At 47.2% G+C, this 21,253-nt stretch overlaps 1 protein-coding gene and 1 long non-coding RNA gene across 3 annotated transcripts in view; one reads left to right on the top strand and one right to left on the bottom strand.

The window, feature by feature from the left end:
* Positions 1–14,881, bottom strand: part of OVOL2 (ovo like zinc finger 2) — a 39,446-nt gene extending 24,565 nt beyond the window's left edge. The window contains exons 1-3 of one of the 2 annotated variants that reach the window (XM_077282826.1): positions 14,604–14,881; positions 14,246–14,529; positions 12,122–12,375 (exon numbers count right to left, since the gene is read on the bottom strand). In XM_077282826.1, the coding sequence (XP_077138941.1) occupies positions 12,122–12,375; positions 14,246–14,345 (354 nt within the window). In that variant the 5' untranslated portion in view covers positions 14,346–14,529; positions 14,604–14,881. Of the gene's footprint in view, positions 1–12,121; positions 12,376–14,245; positions 14,564–14,603 lie in introns of those variants that run through there. The other variant, XM_077282825.1, reaches the window with a different exon arrangement.
* The window catches only part of LOC143804590 (uncharacterized), a 59,035-nt gene continuing 52,396 nt past the window's right edge, over positions 14,615–21,253 (top strand). Inside the window, exons 1-2 of the long non-coding RNA XR_013221063.1 lie at positions 14,615–14,753; positions 20,105–20,182. This is a non-coding gene — a long non-coding RNA (uncharacterized LOC143804590). The remainder of the gene's footprint in view (positions 14,754–20,104; positions 20,183–21,253) is intronic.

Below are 21,253 nucleotides of genomic sequence, written 5' to 3'. Positions count from 1 at the left end.
CCTGTGGCAAGGATGTATTGGGATATGAAAGTAGGCGTCTTTGAGAGCTATATAGTGGCCATATACGAGTGTGCGCCTATCAGCGGAATGGCTGATTTTATGGATTCCATCTTGATTTTGCGGTAGGTGATGTAATGATTGAGAGACTTTAGAGTTATTATAATTCGGGCCTGTCCCGAGGGTTTTTTCACCATAAATATACGGGAATAATGGCCCCTTCCCTGATAGTTTGCTGGAACCATAGAAATTCCTCGAGGCTACCAGCTCCCGTAGTCCTGACATCAAATTTTGAGTCTCCCGGGATGACGGGGAGGTGACTCTTCGGATCCTGGGAGAGGGGGCTTCGAATTCTATTAAAAGACCTTCCTGAATAACATTTATAACCCAGGAGTTGTTGGAAATACTCTGCCAACTGTGAACAAACTTCAAAAGCGAGGATCGGAGTCATTGCTTTTCTTGCTGTGGCTGCTGAGGGATAAGAATATTCTTAGGTTTACCCTTGGCATAGCTCCATCTACCAGTTTTTCCCTTACCCTTAGGGTATGTGTCCACGTTCAGGATGGCCGGCGCTTTGGACCGAGCGAAAAACTCGCTCCGCCCCCTTCTGTAGACGCGATGATGCCGGATGTGTTCATTGCACACATCCGGAATCATCGCACCCCACACATAGGGCCCTGTCAACGGACATGCTGCGTTCTAAAAAGACACGCCACATGTCCGGAAATGCAGGGCCGCCGGATGCGTGCTACCATGCATAGTGGAGACGGGATTTCATAAAATCCTCTCCACTATGCTGTAACATCTGGACGCTGCGGATTGAACGCTGCGGCTCCAAGCAGCGTTCAATCCGCAGCTATTCCGGATGTAATATGGCCCGTGGACACATACCCTAAGACTGGGAGGGCTGAGACTGGGAGGGCCAAAAAAAAAAAAAAAAACGCTTCCTGGGAGGTCTCAGGAAGAGCCTTTTTCCTATCCGTGGCCTTCTCCAGGATATCATCTAAAGATGGTCCGAACACAGTCTCCTTTAAAGGGGATGGAGCACAATTTTATTTTAGAAGTTACATCTCCACTCCACATTTTGAGCCAGAGGGCTTTTCTGGCTGAATTAGACTGGACCAGGGATCTAGCGGCGACACGGATTGACTCCATGGTGGCGTCAGCAACGAAACCAGTCGCCCTTTGGAGAATAGGCAAAGAGTTCAACACATCATCTCTCGGAGTTCCCTGGGAGATGTGATTCTTTAAGGCTGCCGTCACACTAGCAGTATTTGGTCAGTATTTTACTGTACATCAGTATTTGTAAGCCAAAACCAGGAGTGGGTGATAAATGCAGAAGTGGTGCATATGTTTCTATTATACTTTTCCTCTAATTGTTCCACTCCTGGTTTTGGCTTACAAATACTGATGTAAAATACTGACCAAATACTGCTAGTGTGACGGCAGCCTAACTCTTCCATCCAGCGAAAGAGAGATCTGGCTACACAGGTAGATGCTATATTAAACCTGAGATCCGAAGTGGAGGTTTCCCAGGATTTTCGACTTTCTATTTTTCTATCCAGGGGATCTTCTAATTGGGAGGAGTCTTCAAACGGTAGGGCGGCCTTTTTTGCCACTCTCGCCACCTGAACATATATTTTTGGAATACCCCACTTTATTAGATCCTCGTCCAGGGGGAACCTGTGTTTAAAATCTTGCTGCAGGGCAAGACGTATTCTCCATGCTGGAACAGCCTTACCTGAGAGACGTCTTCAGGCAGGTTTATATAGAAAATAAACACTGCCCCAGTGCTAGGCAATTAGCCTTCCCCTCCCTCTCCGCAGTCCCAGGCAGGCGTGCAGCATGCCTCACACACCGTTCGGAGGTCTCAGGATCCCGGAAGTGAGAGCGCTCCTATGCAGGAGCGCTAGACCCAGAAGTGAAGCGCCGCAGCACCACGTGACTTCCGGGTCATCGAACAGCGCGCCAGGAGGGGAGACGCCGGAGAGCTCAGGGAGGCCCCTGGGAGGGAATTGCTGGTCCGCTTTACCCCCTCAAAGGGGACGCAGGTGGACCAGGAGAGCGGTCACAAAATCCAAAGGAGACGGGAGCAGAACGGAGGAGAAAGCCCATGGCCCGACCACCACTGCCCGGCAACAAGATTTAACAGGTACCACTGCCAAAGCCGGCCACGCAGCGTACCAGGAACCTCTCCATACCCCATGGGGGACAGGAAAGACAGTGGTTAATGGGAGGCGGGAGGGGTTTTTAACCTCTTGTTCTTCCTGTCCCCCATTAGGGTACCTCCTGGGCTGTCGTAGAAGGCAACTAGAGAAAACAAGTTATATTGTACTCACCCAGGGGCGGTCCCAACGCGGTCCGGTTGGCGTCACGGTCCGTGTCCGGAGCCTCCTATCTTACGATGACATCCTCTTTGCTTCGTTACGCAGCTCTGGTGCAAGCGTACTTTGCCCTGTTGAGGGCAGAGCAAAGTACTGCAGTGCGCAGGTGCCGGGCCTTTCTGACCTTTCCTGGCACCTGCGCGCTGCAGTACTTTGCTCTGCCCTCAACAGGGCAGACAAAGTATGCCTGCACAGGAGCCGTGGCAGGAAAACAAGAAGAGGATGTCATCGTACGAAGATGGGAGGCGCTGGACCCAGACGCCCATCGGACCGGACCGCATCGGACCTGGACCGCCCCTGCGTGAGTATAATATAACTTGTTTTTCTTATCTTTCAGGTTACATCAGGGGCTTATCTACAGCATTACAGAATGCTGTAGATAAGCCCCTGATGGTGGTGGCCACAGTTTATAGGGCAAAATTGAGGTGACAGATTCCCTTTAATTTATGTGCAGAAAATCGGCTGTGTATCACAGAGGCATCTTGCAGAACATCTCACAAAATGTGGACATGGATTTGTAAAGCAAAAAGAACAAAACATGCAGCGTTTTTGAGAGAAAAAAAAAAAATCCTCAACAGTTTTAACTGGTTGAGCACAGAACAAATTTTATGAATGCAAACCTGCAAAAGAAATAAAAAAAAAATTTAAAAAATTAAAAAAAAATCAGCTTAAATAGCTGGTGGAAATTTTTTTTTTTTAATAATTGTATACCATTTAAAACATCCAAGTCCTACAAAGAATTATATTTGGGGAAAACGCCAGAAAACATTCCCCTGATATGCTGTGTTTTTTTTTTTTTTGAGGAAAAAAACAAACAAAAACACACACCTAAAAACTAAAACTGTTTCTTATGTAGGCATTTTAGACTTCAAAAATTACATCTGGCTGCAGTGTTTTTTTTGTTATTCAAAAAAAAAAAAAAAAAAAAAAAAAAAAAAGAGAGAACACGTTACAAATGTACACCATGAAAAATGCTGCGTGTGAATCCCACCCAAGAGTAAATTCTCATGCACCAGATTTGGATCAGAACTTTGTGACTGTCACATTGAAGTAAATAAGATCTGATATAGCGTCCGCCAGTGGTGCGTACGTTCAGTGGCTCCATCTGGGCTTACGTCCAAACCCACTGTAGAATGGGATTCGGGTGTGTGCACCGACAGAGCCATATACTACAATGATGCAGCCGGCTATATACGCCATAGTTGAGGTGGCAGCACGGCGCGGTCTACTACGGCTTTGTGTCCTTCTCCAATAAACAAAACGATGCACAACAGAACACAAAACACCCCAATAGTGTTTGCAAATTTGTTTCTAATTAAAAGATTCTTATAAATAAAGCAACAATGTACATTGTCGTTTAGATCCATGACCCATTTTACCAATATTTGTAGCAGATTTACTCTTCACAATGACACTAGGCCGCATCAGGTCATCTACAAAAAGGACCCCGTCATGTCAACAAAAACTGGGCGCAGGGCAGAAAGGCATGGCTGGAGCGACAGGGGTCAAGTAACAGATTTTCATATTCTAGGCTATGTTTACAGCGTTTTTTTCGCTGCATTTTTCCCCTGCAACCAAAACCTGCTTTCTTAGTAATAACACTGCATTCACTATGCCTAATTTGAGGCATTTTTGCATCATTTTTGGGGGGCGCAGATGACATGTGATTTGTCTACAGTACATTTTTAATAAAGTTAGTTTTATTCACCAAAAATGCTGCAAACAGATGATAATTTTTATTTTATTTTATTTACTTTCACATTGCTATTTATAGGTGAAAAAAACCCTAAAAGAATTGACATGCTGCAGAATCCAAAAATGCTGCAATTCTCAAATTCATTCAGGGGAAAAAAAAAAATGTTCACATTTCTGAAATCTCATAGGTTTTTGCTAGCACTGTAAAAAAAAAAAAAAAGTATTTTTTAAATTCAAATTTAAAGACGTGGTATAGCCTTATACCGACCAGGCTTTTAGAGCACAAAAACGGTAATTAGTCTTACCGGTAATTGTATTTCCAGGAATCCACCTGACAGCACCATTGGAGGACGTCCTTCTTAAGGTACCTTTACACTAAACGATATCGCTAGCGATCCGTGACGTTGCAGCGTCCCCCGGCGTCCGCTTCCTGCACTGACTGTGAGTGCCGGCCCTAACAGCAGAGCAGCCCTGCGCTTAGTAACCCAATGTTTACCCTGGTTACCCGGGGACCTCGGCATCGTTGGTCGCTGGAGAGCTGTCTGTGTGACAGCTCTCCAGCGACCACACAGCGACGCTGCAGCGATCGGCATCGTTGTCTGTATCGCTGCAGCATCGCTTAGTGTGAAGGTACCTTTACGCTCAGTGGGACAGGAACAACAAGCGGTTAAAAGGACCCTCCCCACTCGACCCACCAGTGATTTTCTAAGTACCACATCTGGATGGATGCTAAGAGAGAGTTTATTAACAGTCATATACCAATGTTACATCACATTAGTTAATAGTATAAACTTGCATTGGGAGGGAACTAGTAGTGCTGTCAGGATGGATTCCTGGAAATACAATTACCGGTAAGACTAATTACCGTTTTCCAGTTCACCACCTGACAGCACCATTGGAGAAATACCAAAGGATGTTAAACTAGGATGGGACTACTGAATGTAATACTTTTCTACCAAAGGCTAACTGATCTGATGAGACATCTAATTTATAGTGTCTAGCAAAGGTAGAAAGACTGGTCCAAGTCGCCGCCCTACAAATTTGCTCAGCTGAGGCTCCCCCCTTCTCTGCCCATGATGTAGAGATAGCTCGGGTTGAATGGGCTCCAAGAATATCCGGGGGATCTTTCCCTTGGGCTGTATATGCTAGGTTTATCATGATTTTGATCCACCTAGCAATGGTTGATTTTGCTGCCCTGCAACCTCTATTTGGACCCCCGTACTGTATGAACAAGTTAGTGTCTCGTCTCCAACCTTCCGTCGCCCCCAGGTATTTTAGAACAGTTTCCCTAACGTCAAGGTTATGGTAGACCCCTTCCTTGGTGTTTCTAGGGTATTGGCAGAAAGAGGGAAGGATTAACTCCTGATTTATATTCGTTGAGGACACTACCTTGGGGAGGAAGGCTGGGTTAAGTCTTAAAGGTACCGTCACATTAAGCGACGCTGCAGCGATATAGACAACGATGCCGATCGCTGCAGCGTCGCTGTTTCGTCGTTGTGTGGTCGCTGGAGAGCTGTCACACAGACAGCTCTCCAGCGACCAACGATGCCGAAGTCCCCGGGTAACCGGGGTAAACCATCGGGTTACTAAGCGCAGGGCCGCTTAGTAACCCAATGTTTACCCTGGTTACCAGTGTAAATGTAAAAAAAAAAAAAAAAAAAAAAAAAAAAAAAAAAAACACTACATACTTACATTCCGGTGTCTGTCACGTCCCTCGCCGTCAGCTTCCCGCACTGACTGTGAGCGCTAGCCGTAAAGCAGAGCGGTGACATCATCGCTGTGCTCTGCTTTATGGCCGGCCGGCGCTGACAGTGCAGGGAAGCGGACGCCGGGGGACGCGACAGACACCGGAATGTAAGTATGTAGTGTTTGGGGTTTTTTTACATTTACAATGGTAACCAGGGTAAATATCGGGTTACTAAGCGCGGCCCTGCGCTTAGTAACCCGACGTTTACCCTGGTTACCAGTGAAGACATCGCTGAATCCGCGTCACACACGCCGACTCAGCGATGTCAGCGGGTGATCCAGCGACGAAATAAGGTGCTGGCCTTCTAGCTCTGACCAACGATGTCACAGCAGGATCCAGATCGCTGCTGCGTGTCAAACACAACGATATCGCTATCCAGGACGCTGCAACGTCACGGATCGCTATCGTTGTTAAGTTGTTCAGTGTGAAGGTACCTTTAGACTATCCTGTCGTCAAAGATCTGAAGATATGGGTCCTGAGTGGAAAGAGCCTGCATCTCCCCCAATCTTTGAGCTGACATGATGGCAATCAGAAAGGCAGTTTTAAAGGAGAGATTGGCTATGCCCATATCTTCTGATAACAGGTACGGGGTTTTACACAGGGCATTAAGGACCAGGTTTAGGTCCCAAGGAGGAGTTGATTTTCTCACAAGTGGTCTCATTCTCTGCCTGGCCCTGGAAAATCTTGCTATCCAAGGATGGGAGGCTAGTGACATATCAAATAAGACACTAAGCGCTGCAATCTGTACTTTTAAAGTACTAGGCCGGAGGCCCTTCTCAAAACCGAGTTGCAGGAAGTCGAGGATTCTGGGAATGTCAGGTTTTGAGGTATCCACAGAAACTTCTCCCAGAAAGGAACAATACCGCTTCCAGATTTTGTTATAAATCGCTGAAGTCACCGGCTTTCTGCTTGCCTGGAGTGTGGTAATGACTTCTGACAGGCCTCTGGATCTTAGGGTTCGCCGTTCAGGATCCAAGCAGATAGGTGAAGAGAGTCTGGGTCTTCGTGGAACACCGGCCCCTGTAGTAGAAGGTCCTTCCTGTTCGGTAATAAGATTGGTCTCTCTGTTGACATTCTGATAGTAGAGAGAACCAGCTCCTTTTTGGCCAAAAAGGAACCACAAGGATTAAGGTTGCTCTCTCATCTCGTATCTTCCCGAGTGTCTTCGGTATCAGAAGAAGAGGCGGAAATGCGTACAGGAGACCTTCTCCCCAATACTGAGACAAGGTGTCTACTGCTGTGGCTCCGTCTAGAGGACTGAGAGAAAAAAAAATGCTCTGGTCTTTGTATTTGACCTGGTGGCAAAAAGGTCCACCTGAGGTGTTCCCCACTTCTGGCACAGACTGCTGAATATTTCTGGGTTCAGTTCCCATTCTCCGGGATGTACAGACGTTCTGCTCAAGAAGTCTGCTACTTGATTCTTGGCGCCTTCCAAGTGAACTGCTGAGATGGATTTGACAGATTTCTCCGCCCATCTGAAAATTTGGTCTGCTAGGTGTTGCAGCGGTGGATGTTTCGGACCTCCTTGGTGTCTTAGAAATGCCACTGCTGTGACATTGTCGGACAGTATCCTTACGTGTCTGCCCCTGACCTGTGACTGGGCCTGGTATAACACCTTCCAGATCGCATACAGCTCCCTGAAGTTTGATGACCTTGCGGCAATCTGGGGAGTCCATTCTCCCTGGTAGTACGTCCTTTCTATATGACCGCCCCATCCAAATTGACTGGCGTCTGTGGTAACAGTAACACAGGGATCGAGGATCCATGGAACTCCCTCTTTTAGGCTTTTCGGTGTGGTCCACCAGGTTAGGGATCTCTTTACTGATGGAGACACAATCATCTTCTCGTCTAGGGAACTCTGTTTCCTGTTCCAAGATTTCAAAACCTCTCTCTGTAATACCCGGGTGTGGAATTGGCTCTATTTCACACAGGGTATGCATGCCGTCATAAAGCCCAGAAACCTCATTGCCTCTCTTATGGAGGGGGTACTCCTCCTGAATTGATGTATGTGCCTGATCAAGGCCTCCTGTCTGTCTTCTGGTAAAAAAGATGTTCTGACGTTGGAGTCTAATATGACCCCCAAAAATTTCATTCTGGAATTTGGGACCAGGCAAGATTTCTTCCAATTCACAATCCACCCCAGGTCCTGTAGGATGGAAAGTGTGAAGCTGCAGTCTATTTTGAGAAGTTTCTCTAATCTTGCCATTATCAGAAAGTCGTCCAGATATGGCACTATGGTCACATTCTGGTTCCTTAGATAGGCCACAACTTCTGACATTAGTTTGGTGAATATTCTGGGCGCTGAAGCAAGCCCGAAGGGGAGACATCTGAACTGGAAGTGATACATTATTCCCTTGTTCATTAGGGCAAATCTCAGAAACTTTTGGTAGGCAGTGTGTATTGGGACATGGTAGTATGCATTGCTTAGATCTAAGGTGCACATCACCATGTCTTTGTCTATGAGAGGCATTGTGGACTTTATGGATTCCATCCTGAATCTTTTGTACCGGACCCACCTGTTTAGGGGTTTTAAATTTATGATCGTTCGGGAGTCTCCCGAAGGTTTTTTTTATTGAAAATAAGTGAGAGTAATGGCCCTTGCCTCTTTCTGAGATGGGTACTGGAATTATCGCATCTAACTATCAACTCCTGTATGTTTGTCCACATAGAGGAGTCTGAGAGCGGACAGGGTCTGGTTACAACAAATCTTTCTGGGGGACTGCTGGAGAACTCTAGCTTGTACCCCTGAGCAATTACCTGCAGAATCCAAGGATTTGGGGATATTTTCTGCCAACCCCCTAGAAATTTTTGTAACCGACCACCCACCTTGATGTCATTTATTCGGCTTTCCTGCACCTGCACTTGGGGAGATGGAGTCTCTACCCTTTCCACCCTTGGGATAAGACCACCTCCCAGTCTTCCCTTTCCCCCTGTAGTCTCTTCTGACTAGGTCGGGATCTACGAAAGGGCTGGTACTTTTTTGTATTTTCCTCAGGGAACCCCTTCTTTTTATCAGATGCTTTTTCTAATATGTCATCTAGAATAGGCCCAAATACTTTATTCTCTGAGAATGGGATTCCGCACAATTTATTTTTTGATTGGATATCCCCAAGTCTTTAGCCAGACAGCTCTTCTGGCCGCGTTGGATAAGGACTCGCTTCTGGTGGCGAAGCGTACAGATTCTGCTCAAGCGTCTGCCATAAAGCCTGTTGCGAGCTTAAGTAACGGTAGAGATTTGAGAATAACATCTCTGGAAGTCTTAGCTTTAAGATGTTCCTCCAAATCATCTATCCATAGATGCATTGACCGGGCTACCGACGTTGCAGCTATATTGGCCCGTATTATTGCTGCGGAGGATTCCCAAGTTCTCCTGAGCAGTCCATCTGCTTTGCGATCCATTGGATCCTTTAAAGCGGAGAAGTCCTCAAATGGAATTGAGGTCTTCTTCGCCACTTTTGCCAACGGAACATCAATCTTGGGAACTTCATCCCACACTTTAATGTCCTCTGGATTATAAGGCAAACGGAGTCTGAAATCTCTGGGAACTACCAGTCTCTTCTCCGCTTCCTGCCATTCTTCTAGAATCATGGAACGGATGTGATTGTTAACTGGAAAAACCTTTGTGACCTGGGCATGTAATCCGCCAAACATCTCATCCTGGATCGAGGTCTCCTCTGGCGTGTCCTGTAACTGCATGGTGTTACGAACTGCATGAAGAAGCTCATCTGTATCTGCCGCCGAGAAGAGTTATCTCTTCCCTCTGCCTAATCATCCGTCTCTTTCCTCCTGGTCTGAATCCTCCAAAATCTCTCCTTCGGAAGAGGGACTAGACTCTCTTGGCCTTTTCTGTGCTGTTTGCGGTTCCGACTGGCTTGTCTGGGGAAGATTCAAGCTTGAGATGGATGCCTGAACCTCTTGACGAATCATTGTCCTCATACTGGCTAATAATGCAGTCTGTTCATCACCCACAATTTTAGATGTGCACGACTTGCATAGTGGCTTCCGCCAATTTTCCGGAAATTTAGCAGCACATATCAGGCATTTATTTTTCCCTGATTTTTTCCTTTCGGATGTGGGGATAGGAGGCTCTGCCTAGGATAGATAGAAATACATAGATACACCTTGTAGATAGGGAAGTAGGGGGAGGGGTGAGCATTGTGGTATGGCTTAGTATAACCTACTCACGTGCCCCTGAAGCTGGTCAGTCCTCTCAGGTCTGGCTGTTTCCTCCATAGTGAGGACAATTTACCATATAGCCGAGTGCTCCTTTTGTCAGGATGGCCGGCGGCATACAGCTGCCCTCCTTACCGCCGCTGCGGTTTACCGTGCTGCCATGCCCTGAGGCCGGCGCCATTCTCCCACGCTGCCGCCATCGCTGCCGCGACCGGAAGTGACGCGGCCGCTAGACCCGGAAGCCATGGAAGCTGATGGGGAACGCTGCGGCCTCATGCTGGAACCGGCCGCTGCTGGAAGCGGCCGCAGCACTCACCCCCAGGCAGAAAGCGCCCGGACTGAGAGCCCCCTGAGCGGAGGAGACGGACCCGACCCCAGGAGCAGCGCTGCACTGGGGAGGCTGAGGGACCCCCCATAGCAGGTATCAGCCGCAGATATCTTGTGGCAGGGAAGGGAAAGGCTGGGCCCCCCGATCCCCACCATCTGCACAGCACCGTCGGAGGAAAAGCTTGCCGTTCCTATCCACAGTGGGACAGGAAAAACACTGGTGGGTGGAGTGGGGAGGGTCCTTTTAACCGCTTGTTGTTCCTGTCCCACTGAGGGTAAGAAGGACGTCCTCCAATGGTGCTGTCAGGATGGTGAACTGGAAAAAAGGTTAAGCTGGAAAACCCCTTTAAGCTACATCCACACGATGCGTTTTTGTTGCTGCATGCTTTCTCTTCATCAAAAATTCAGCATCTTACAGTTCCAGCAAAGTGGATGGGATTTCTAGAGATCTCATGCTCACTGTGCTTCTTTATTAAGCTACGTAAACGTTAAAAACTGGGTTAAGTTTTTCAAGTCTGCAGCACGTCAAGTTCTCTTGCGTGTGCACTGAGTTTTATGTGCAGATTTTCCCCATATGCTTACATTAGATATAGAAAATCAGCTGGTAAAAAACACATTTAAAAAAAAAAAAAAAAAAAAAGCCAAAACCCCAATCTGCTACATCCAGATGAAGCGCTGAGCGGCGACATGATCAATGTGACCGCTCAGTACGGCAGCTAGAACACATTGACAGTAGCGTGAGAATGCTGCTGCAGTGGCAAGCGGTGACTGTAATTAAGGGTACCGCAGGTCACAGGTGGCGGTTCTCACAGTAACCTCTGGATGAGCAGGCCTGTGAACTGCGGTAACCTTACTGACATCACCGCTTGCAGCTACTGTCAAGTGTGTCCTGGCTACAGGTCCGGAGCAGTTATTACTCATGTCATAGTGCCATACTGCATCTGGATGTAGCAGAACTGGGGATTGTAGTGGGACCTGGGATGGATTTTATGGCGAACCACATTGGGTTATTTTTTTTTGTATGGTAATAAAGGATGTGCCATTTCTGGGGTGGCTGAGGGTAGGTTATTAGTCTGGGAGGGGGCCAATATCCAATCCATGGCCCTTTCCCAGCCTATAAATTTCAACCTACATCTGTCAGTATAGCCTTTGCTAGTTATGAAATCTAGCCCCCCCCTCATGTCTTTTTTGGGGTCCCCCCATTGAAAACAGACAATAAGCTGTTATCAATAGAGTGGAAACCTGTATGGATATTGGCCCCTTCCCAGAACAACAACGGAATAATTTCCCTCAGTTGTTTAATAAAAATAAGGGGGACTAAATATAGATAATATAAAGTGTATATCTCTATATTATATATATATATATATATATATATATATATATATATATATATATATATATATATATATATATATATATATATATATTTGCACATCTAACACCTAAATGTCTGTCATTTGTATTCTTTATTCTATTCCAGTGTTGGGACACACATTTTCAATACAGATGGTGTCACATGGACCTCACCGGTACTGTTTTTTTGAGTGCAATAATCAAATCAGATTACGGTTACATATTTTTTGTGTGGACACCTCAAAAAACCAACAACAACAAAAAAAAAACACAGCATTTCTGCACAGGGGAAGATGGACTGTACAATCCCTGCCCCCAGGATTGATATATATTATGTCACATATCTCTGAAACATGTCTTATAAACAGATGCAATGTATTGATAACTATTTCTACAGGGGAAAGAGAAGTTTGGCAGTCTGCCCTTAAATAACTCAAAATACCTTAATTTTGGATCTGACGGATGATTTCTTAAGATCCAGAGCCTGTTCCTCAGCATTCTCTTCGTTGCTTCCTTTCGCTTCAGGGGATAACTCATCCTCACAGCGGTCAGCACTGTTGGGGGTGGTTAGGCTCCCGTTACACAGGCTGAAGTCGCTGCTGCCCCTCTCCGGACTGTCCCCCACAGGGTCACCATTGCTGCTGCTGTTACTCAGGCTGTCCTCAGTCACATACTGGAAGATGCAGTCGATGCTGTCTGGAGACAAGCACAAGGGTGGAGGTGAGCGGCGTGTAAGGAGATCATCACCTGCAGGGTTCACGGAGGCAAAGTGAGGACTTTTTTTTTTTCTAAAGTGAACTGAAAGGCAAATATGTAAAGCTGATCCCTTTTCCCCAGAGCAACAATCATCAGATTGGGAGGGAGTGGGGGAGGAGGCAGGTGAGGGCTGCGCTGTTTGAACTGAGGGTGTAGTCACAATGTAAGTCTCTCATTAACAAGTCAATGGCATAAAGCAAACACAGAGGAGCTGCACTGATGGCGTGGACTTTCCGTTAGATTGTGAGAGAAGAAAGACAAACAGAGCAGTTAAGAGCCATCCCTGACCCCCCAAGTCTCAGCTAGGGACCCCCTGATTCCTAGACAGGTCGTTCCCCGCAGCCCAAGGCTAAACTATTCCCATTGTTCTTAAGGCAAACACGAGATCACCCAGCAGGGCACCTGCGCCACTTGTACAAACAGCACAGGTCCTGGAAACTTAACAATGGGGCTCACATGGACCCTGCAGCACTGCACAGCATAGCCCAGGATGGGATTAATGAGATTACTGCAGATTAGCTAATACAGGCCAAAAACGATTACTGCGGAGATAGATATTAAGGGCTCGTTAGCGCTACACGATCTGCGGCATGAAATGATCACGGATCAGCGGTTGTTTAATGCCCTGTCTACACAACCCGACACCTATAATATTACACAAAATTACTGGCTGCCACTGTCCTCGACAGCACATGTCCAGTTTATACGAGACCACGTGCTCCGGAAAATGAGGATTTTTAAGTACAAGAACAATTTCACCTGATTGAGTGTTTAGCTCATACGTCCGGTGATCGGCAGCCTGTCTACATTGCTCGAATAGCGCCAAGAACGCTCGATCCCAATAATCGTGCAGTGTAAGGAAGAATATATATGTGTCTGCACATGAGAGGGGTATTTACAAAGTCTGAATAGATTGGCATGGAAAAAAAAAGTATATATTATATACATACACACTTGCCATGCTTACGCTTACTTAATCCATACAGACTTTATATAATAAGTGTAAATCTGAAGAGTACATACATTATAGAGGCACCTATAAAAAGCGTCTGTGACGAGCTGTGTTTGAGAGGTGGATATATTATAGCAGTATTGTAAAGAGGTGTATAGGTGAAGCCTGTATAGATTAGAGGGGTATAAATGACAGGTGAAAAAATAAATGATATATTACACACATAGATCATTCGGAGAGGCACATAGAGGTATTTATGGATTAGTGCTTTACATTAGAGGAGGAGACCTGAAACCTGTATTGATTATCTGTCTGAGAAGTGTATACATAGTGACTGTATAGATTATAGAGGTATTATACAAGGTGTATAGGTGCAGTCTGTATAGATAAGAGGGGTTTGTATGGGAGAACTGTGAAAAATGAAGAATAAAACTCAAAAATATCCAACATCCAAGCCAAAAATGGATGATAGACAGGAACATCTCAGCTCCTCTATAGGGTCATTTTCAAGCTGTAAATGAGAGTTGTACCTAGGTGGCTGTATAGATCTGAGCAGCATGTATGAGGCGTATAATCTGTATACAGGGGTATGTACCAAAGGTGTGCACAGTCTATATAGATCACAGAGGTATGTACTGAAGGTGCACGTGGAGAGATTGGACAGATTAGCAAAGTGTGCAGATACATAAGAGTATATACTGGAAAGCCTATGGCGTAGTGTAGGACATAATATACCGGCTCAGTGTATGTGATATATATATATATATATATATATATATATATATATATATATATATACCCCCTTCCTATAGACCGACAGGTGGGCTGCCGCACACGGCGCATGCCTGCGTCCCTCACCTGGGATGTAGGTGTCCGCTCTCTCCTCGTCCGGCTGCTCGTCCCAGCTGCGGACTACAGGCGGCGGCGTCCTCCTCTTCACCAGGAAGGCTCTGGGCATGGCGATCTGATGGATCGCGGAGATTTTCCCGCGGCCGGCACGTCTCACCTCCACCTGGAGAAGTTGCTAGCGATGCGGTACCAGGGCGGATCCGCCCGGTGTGACGAGCCCGCAGGACGCAGCAGACCTCAGGTGTCCTCCGCTACTTGTAGCCACTCTCCAAAAACTTCCGAGAAAAGGAGCACTAGAAAACCGCACCAGGAACTGCACCAGTGCGCATGCGTACTGCAAACATAACGGTGTCAACAAGCTCCTTACCTGTCCGACCGGTTGGAGCAGCTCAGTCCCTGCCCTTCCTCATGGAGCGGCTGCTGAGTGTCTGCACAGGAATGTAACAAAGCCCCACCGCCACCAGGAGCCCATTCATTCCTGCAGACACTGAGCCCACCCTACACGTGTGATTACCTGGTGAGGGAGGGTCCTGGTTACCAGGGATGAGTGGGTGGTCACCGATTTATAAGTGTGGAGTGTAGGAATAACAGACTGTGACATGATGATACAATTCTCTACCATAAAATACCCGGCTCCATCCACACCCTGCACAATTACCTGTTCCTGCCCTTCATATGAAACCTTTCTTGCAATGACTGGCGGCAGCGCTCATGTGACATCACGATCGGAGCGGGACGGATCGATAGATAATAGTCATTGCAGCGGGTGCCCGGCCTCCAGACAAATGTCTAATTTGTTCCATAGTATAAATCATAAGAAGGCAGCACTCCAAGCCAAAAAGGCATAAAGTTGAAAAAAGGGACATTTATTAAGACCAAATGGTAACGTTTCTGTTCACAGAACCTTTCTCACGCAAGGTAAAAGTGCAAATAGTGAAATATATATAGTTGCAAATATTGATTAGTGCAATTACATTTTTTAAACCTCATTAACATTCTCAGAAACTCATCATACATGAATACATGATATATTCATTTACATTCCAATATATAGTGAAAATACAATACATATATACGTATATAAAAAATCTAATCCAATAATGTATCTTAAAGTTCATTTAATGTGCATTATGCTTTAAATGATCAGAACTAATCTCAGGAATGCATGATAATTCGGGGGGTTACAACTCGCCCAACAATAATCAGATAAATGGAATATTACCGCACTGTCATCGGCGTCCCACTGCGCATGTCTGCCATGGTGAGCGCGTATTTCCGTTAACCTATGGGGAAGTCTGCTCTCATTACATCAGAATAGCGCATGTACATCGGCGTCATGTTCCCCATCTTGGAGTAGGGAATCCTTACTCTTCTCAATCTATACACTCGGCCTGGGACAACTCATAAAGTTCCATGGATTCCAGAACCACCTATATGATGATGACACCCAGATCTACCTCTCTGGCCCAGACGTCACCTCTCTGCTGTCCAGAATCCCGAAGTGTCTATCAGCCGTATCCTCCTTCTCCTCTCGCTTCCTCAAACTTAATGTGGACAAAACTGAACTCATCATCTTTCCTCCATCTCATAGATCTTCCTTACCTGACCTATCTATCGAAATTAACGACATCACGCTTTCCCCCGTACCGGAAGTCCGCTGCCTCGGAGTAACCCTTGACTCTGCCCTGTCCTTCAAACCTCACATCCAATCTCTTTCCACCTCCTGTCACCTCCAACTCAAAAATATCTCCAGAATCCGTCCTTTCCTCACCCCTAAATCTACTAAAATGCTTGTGCATGCCCTCATCATCTCCCGCCTCGACTACAGCAACATCCTTTTCTGTGGCCTCCCTGCTAACACCCTTGCACCACTCCAGTCCATCCTTAACTCTGCTGCCAGAATAATTCATCTCTCTCCTCGTTACTGCTCCGCTTCCCCCCTCTGCAAATCTCTTCACTGGCTCCCATTCCCTCAGTGTACTAATACTGACCTACAAAGCCATCCATTACCGGTCTCCTCCATATATCTGAACTAATGTCCCGATATCTTCCCTCACGTAATCTCCAGTCCTCTCAAGACCTCCTACTCTCCTCCACACTTATTCGCTCCTCACCCAACCACCTCCAAGACTTCTCCTGAATATCCCCCATCCTCTGGAATTCTTTGCCCCAACCACATTTGGATCCTTCAGACAGAACCTGAAAACCCACCTCTTCAGGAAAGCCTACAGCCTGCACTGACCCCGCTGCCTCCTCACCACTACCTGAGCTACCGCCTCACCAACACGGGAGCTCCTGCAACCCTCGACCTATTGTCTTCTTCCCCACCATCCTGTAGAATGTAAGCCCGCAAGAGCAGGGTCCTCGCCCCTCTGTATCAGTCTGTAATTGTTAGTTTGCTTACTGTAAGTGATTTCTGTAATTTGTACGTAACCCCTTCTCATATACAGCACCATGGAATCAATGGTGCTATATAAATAAATAATAATAATAATAATAATAATAATTTGCAGCGGACCTTTACAAGATGAGCATACTGCCATCACTATTCATTTCATAAGCAGGGGCGTAACTACCGTGGTCGCAGCGGTCGCCATTGCGACCGGGCCCCGCAGGTCAGGGGCCCAGGGCCGGCCCCTGACCTGCGGGGCCGGACTGGCCATCGGGCACTTCTGGCAAATGCCAGAAGAGCCGGTGCCAGTAGTGGGCCGCCCGCTCCCCCGCCAGTGCTGCCGCCGCATTTAACTATACCGGCGTCTATGACACCGGTATAGTTCAATGCAATGATGTCGGAGAGAGCGTCTCCTGACGCTCCCTCTCCCATCATTCCCCGCTCTGCCTCTGACAGTACACTGCGGGTGCGCGATGACGTCATATCATCGCGCACCTGCTGTGTCCTGCGCTGACTGCAGCCACCGAGACAGGAGCAGGGACGAGCAGCGCGGGCAAAAGGAAAGGTGAGGAGTGGTTTTTTTTTTTTCTTTTTAACCGGACTGTGGGGCCATTATCGGGGGTGGTGGGATGAGATGTGGGCTGTGCTCTATATACCACTGTGCGGGCTGTGCTGGATATACCACTGTGCGGGCTGTGCTGGATATACCACTGTGCGGGCTGTGCTCTATATACCACTGTGCGGGCTGTGCTCTATATACCCCTGTGCGGGCTGTGCTCTATATACCACTGTGCGGGCTGTGCTCTATATACCACTGTGCGGGCTGTGCTGGATATACCACTGTGCGGGCTGTGCTGGATATACCACTGTGCGGGCTGTGCTGGATATACCACTGTGCAGGCTGTGCTCTATATACCACTGTGCGGGCTGTGCTCTATATACCACTGTGCGGGCTGTGCTGGATATACCACTGTGCGGGCTGTGCTGGATATACCACTGTGCGGGCTGTGCTGGATATACCACTGTGCGGGCTGTGCTGGATATACCACTGTGCGGGCTGTGCTGGATATACCACTGTGCGGGCTGTCCTGGATATACCACTGTGCGGGTTGTGCTCTATATACCACTGTGCGGGCTGTGCTGGATATACCACTGTGCGGGCTGTGCTGGATATACCACTGTGCGGGCTGTCCTGGATATACCACTCTGCGGGCTGTGCTCTATATACCACTGTGCGGGCTGTGCTGGATATACCACTGTGCGGGCTGTGCTTGATATACCACTGTGCGGGCTGTGCTGGATATACCACTGTGCGGGCTGTGCTCTATATACCCGTGTGCGGGCTGTGCTCTATATACCCGTGTGCGGGCTGTGCTCTATATACCACTGTGCGGGCTGTGCTGGATATACCACTGTGCGGGCTGTCCTGGATATACCACTGTGCGGGCTGTGCTCTATATACCACTGTGCGGGCTGTGCTGGATATACCACTGTGCGGGCTGTGCTGGATATACCACTGTGCGGGCTGTCCTGGATATACCACTCTGCGGGCTGTGCTCTATATACCACTGTGCGGGCTGTGCTGGATATACCACTGTGCGGGCTGTGCTTGATATACCACTGTGCGGGCTGTGCTGGATATACCACTGTGCGGGCTGTGCTCTATATACCACTGTGCGGGCTGTGCTCTATATACCCCTGTGCGGGCTGTGCTCTATATACCCCTGTGCGGGCTGTGCTCTATATACCCCTGTGCGGGCTGTGCTCTATATACCCCTGTGCGGGCTGTGCTCTATATACCACTGTGCGGGCTGTGCTGGATATACCACTGTGCGGGCTGTGCTGGATATACCACTGTGCGGGCTGTCCTGGATATACCACTGTGCGGGCTGTGCTCTATATACCACTGTGCGGGCTGTGCTGGATATACCACTGTGCGGGCTGTGCTGGATATACCACTGTGCGGGCTGTGCTGGATATACCACTGTGCGGGCTGTCCTGGATATACCACTGTGCGGGCTGTGCTCTATATACCACTGTGCGGGCTGTGCTGGATATACCACTGTGCGGGCTGTGCTGGATATACCACTGTGCGGGCTGTCCTGGATATACCACTCTGCGGGCTGTGCTCTATATACCACTGTGCGGGCTGTGCTGGATATACCACTGTGCGGGCTGTGCTTGATATACCACTGTGCGGGCTGTGCTGGATATACCACTGTGCGGGCTGTGCTCTATATACCACTGTGCGGGCTGTGCTCTATATACCCCTGTGCGGGCTGTGCTCTATATACCCCTGTGCGGGCTGTGCTCTATATACCCCTGTGCGGGCTGTGCTCTATATACCCCTGTGCGGGCTCTGCTGTATATACCACTGTGCGGGCTGTGCTCTATATACCCCTGTGCGGGCTCTGCTGTATATACCACTGTGCGGGCTGTGCTCTATATACCACTGTGCGGGCTGTGCTGGATATACCACTGTGCGGGCTGTGCTGGATATACCACTGTGCGGGCTGTCCTGGATATACCACTGTGCGGGCTGTGCTCTATATACCACTGTGCGGGCTGTGCTGGATATACCACTGTGCGGGCTGTGCTGGATATACCACTGTGCGGGCTGTGCTGGATATACCACTGTGCGGGCTGTGCTGGATATACCACTGTGCGGGCTGTGCTGGATATACCACTGTGCGGGCTGTGCTGGCACCCAACACCATGTTGCAGTGCAGGAGATTCCTGCAACAGTCCGAGGCGTATCTAGGGGAATGTGTGGGGGGGGGGGGGGCATTTGGAAGTTCGCACCGGGGCCTATAGCTCTGTAGTTACGCCACTGTTCATAAGGATATCAGCACTATGGAGAGATCTGTATTCTTCTCCATAGAACATATTATCAGCAGCATATCCTCATTTACGCCGGGTGATGTGCTGCCCGCAGCAATGATTTTTATGCCAGTGTAAATGGTCCACCCGATAGTGTTTTGCTTGTTCGTTCGGCTGATGTTATGTTCCTGTGACTGCTCCATCTCCGATTTTATTGCCCACTTAAAGGTGTGTTCTTTTTTTGGAGTCAGTATGACACTAGACAGAAACCAAACGAGCTTATATATATAAATACTGTAGATTGTAGAAAGAAGAAGAAAGGTGTGATGTTAATCAGTCCAAGAGGGCCATTTTGCATCACACTCTTGTACTAAACAACTATTGAAACATAGCTGGCTTTACAGCAAGACAACATTCATATTCGTCAAATCTAATGATCATGCAACAACTTCAAAAGTTGACACTTGTATGAGCGCTGTATTATGGCCCGGAGATTGTAGGGAGCTGTAAAACAACCACGCACCTGAGCCCTTAGATAAGTGTCTCCAACCTTTGTGGCTGTAAAGGTAATAATCACATTGCTTGTAACTCTATTTTCAGCACAAACTCTTCTATTTAAAAGTGTATTTTTAATATACTTTTTTTTTTTTATTTAGGGGGAAATTCTGTTAGTGTGAATCACCTGATAAATTCCATCTTGTAAACCCTGTTTGCTTCCTAGTATCTGTGCAGTGGTAAGTCGTTATGTATTTGCTCTGGGACATGTTAGTACCAGAAAAGCTTGCTACCTGCTTTTTTACATGTCAAAATGTCCACCTATAAGGCAGTAAAATAGAGAAAAATAGTCCTTGCCGTAAATGTGCACAGTTTGGGTGGTGCCGTCTATGTCATTCTCTCTGCAGTCAGTCTTGTAATTTGTAAACTAGTCTGCTCACAGCAGATACCTTATAAAAATTAACTTTTGGGCTTGTACTGCCAGATATTAGCTGGGCAAAAACGTTATGAGCAATAGATATACAGACATACAGATACGGGACACTAAGAGTCTTTGTATCATACTGTCTTATCTGTACCTTTGCTTTATAGGACTGATGGTTGCCAACTCTAGTGTTTGCCTTGGATGAGCCACTTTCAAATTTCCCCTAGCATGAACGAGAAAAACATTTAGGGGGTTTAAGCTGCATTTACACTACACGATTATGGGGATTATTCCTAAAAACGCTCTTTTTCTACTATTCGTACAGTGCAAACAGATTACCTGATGAACAACCAAAATACTGGTTCGTAAGGTCAAATGATTTCTTAGCTTGCATAAAAGATCATGGTTCTTGGAAGTAAACAGAACATGTACTCCAGAAAAGATTGGTAGCATATGCGTACAAAACTGTTACACATCGTTCTGTGTGCATATTACTATTTTGTTTGCCTGTCTAAACAGGCTATTAAGTGGCCAACAATTGGCAAACGTGCACTGATTCCGAGTCATTTAACACCGCAGATCACGTAATGAAAACGGACCCTTGGGTTGCAGTCAGACGGCCATATAACACGGACGATGATCGCATTGCAGTGCATGGACTGGCCGGCTGCTCTCCTGACAACTGCTTAGAATTAAATGCTGTTACGCTTGGGCCAGGAGAGCCGCTGGCCAGTCCGAGCATTGCGACGCGATCATCGTCCATGTTATACGGCCCTTAGACTACCCAACTAGCAGCGTAAATTGCCGATTGGTACATTTTTCCCAATTAGTGGTCTGTTTAGACAGGCAGACCACATTTAATATGTGCACAGAGCGATTAGTAATA

The sequence above is a fragment of the Ranitomeya variabilis genome, chromosome 2 (assembly GCF_051348905.1).
Source record: "Ranitomeya variabilis isolate aRanVar5 chromosome 2, aRanVar5.hap1, whole genome shotgun sequence".
Classification (NCBI taxonomy): Eukaryota; Metazoa; Chordata; class Amphibia; order Anura; family Dendrobatidae; genus Ranitomeya; species Ranitomeya variabilis.
This window is presented reverse-complemented; position numbering and strand designations above follow the sequence as displayed.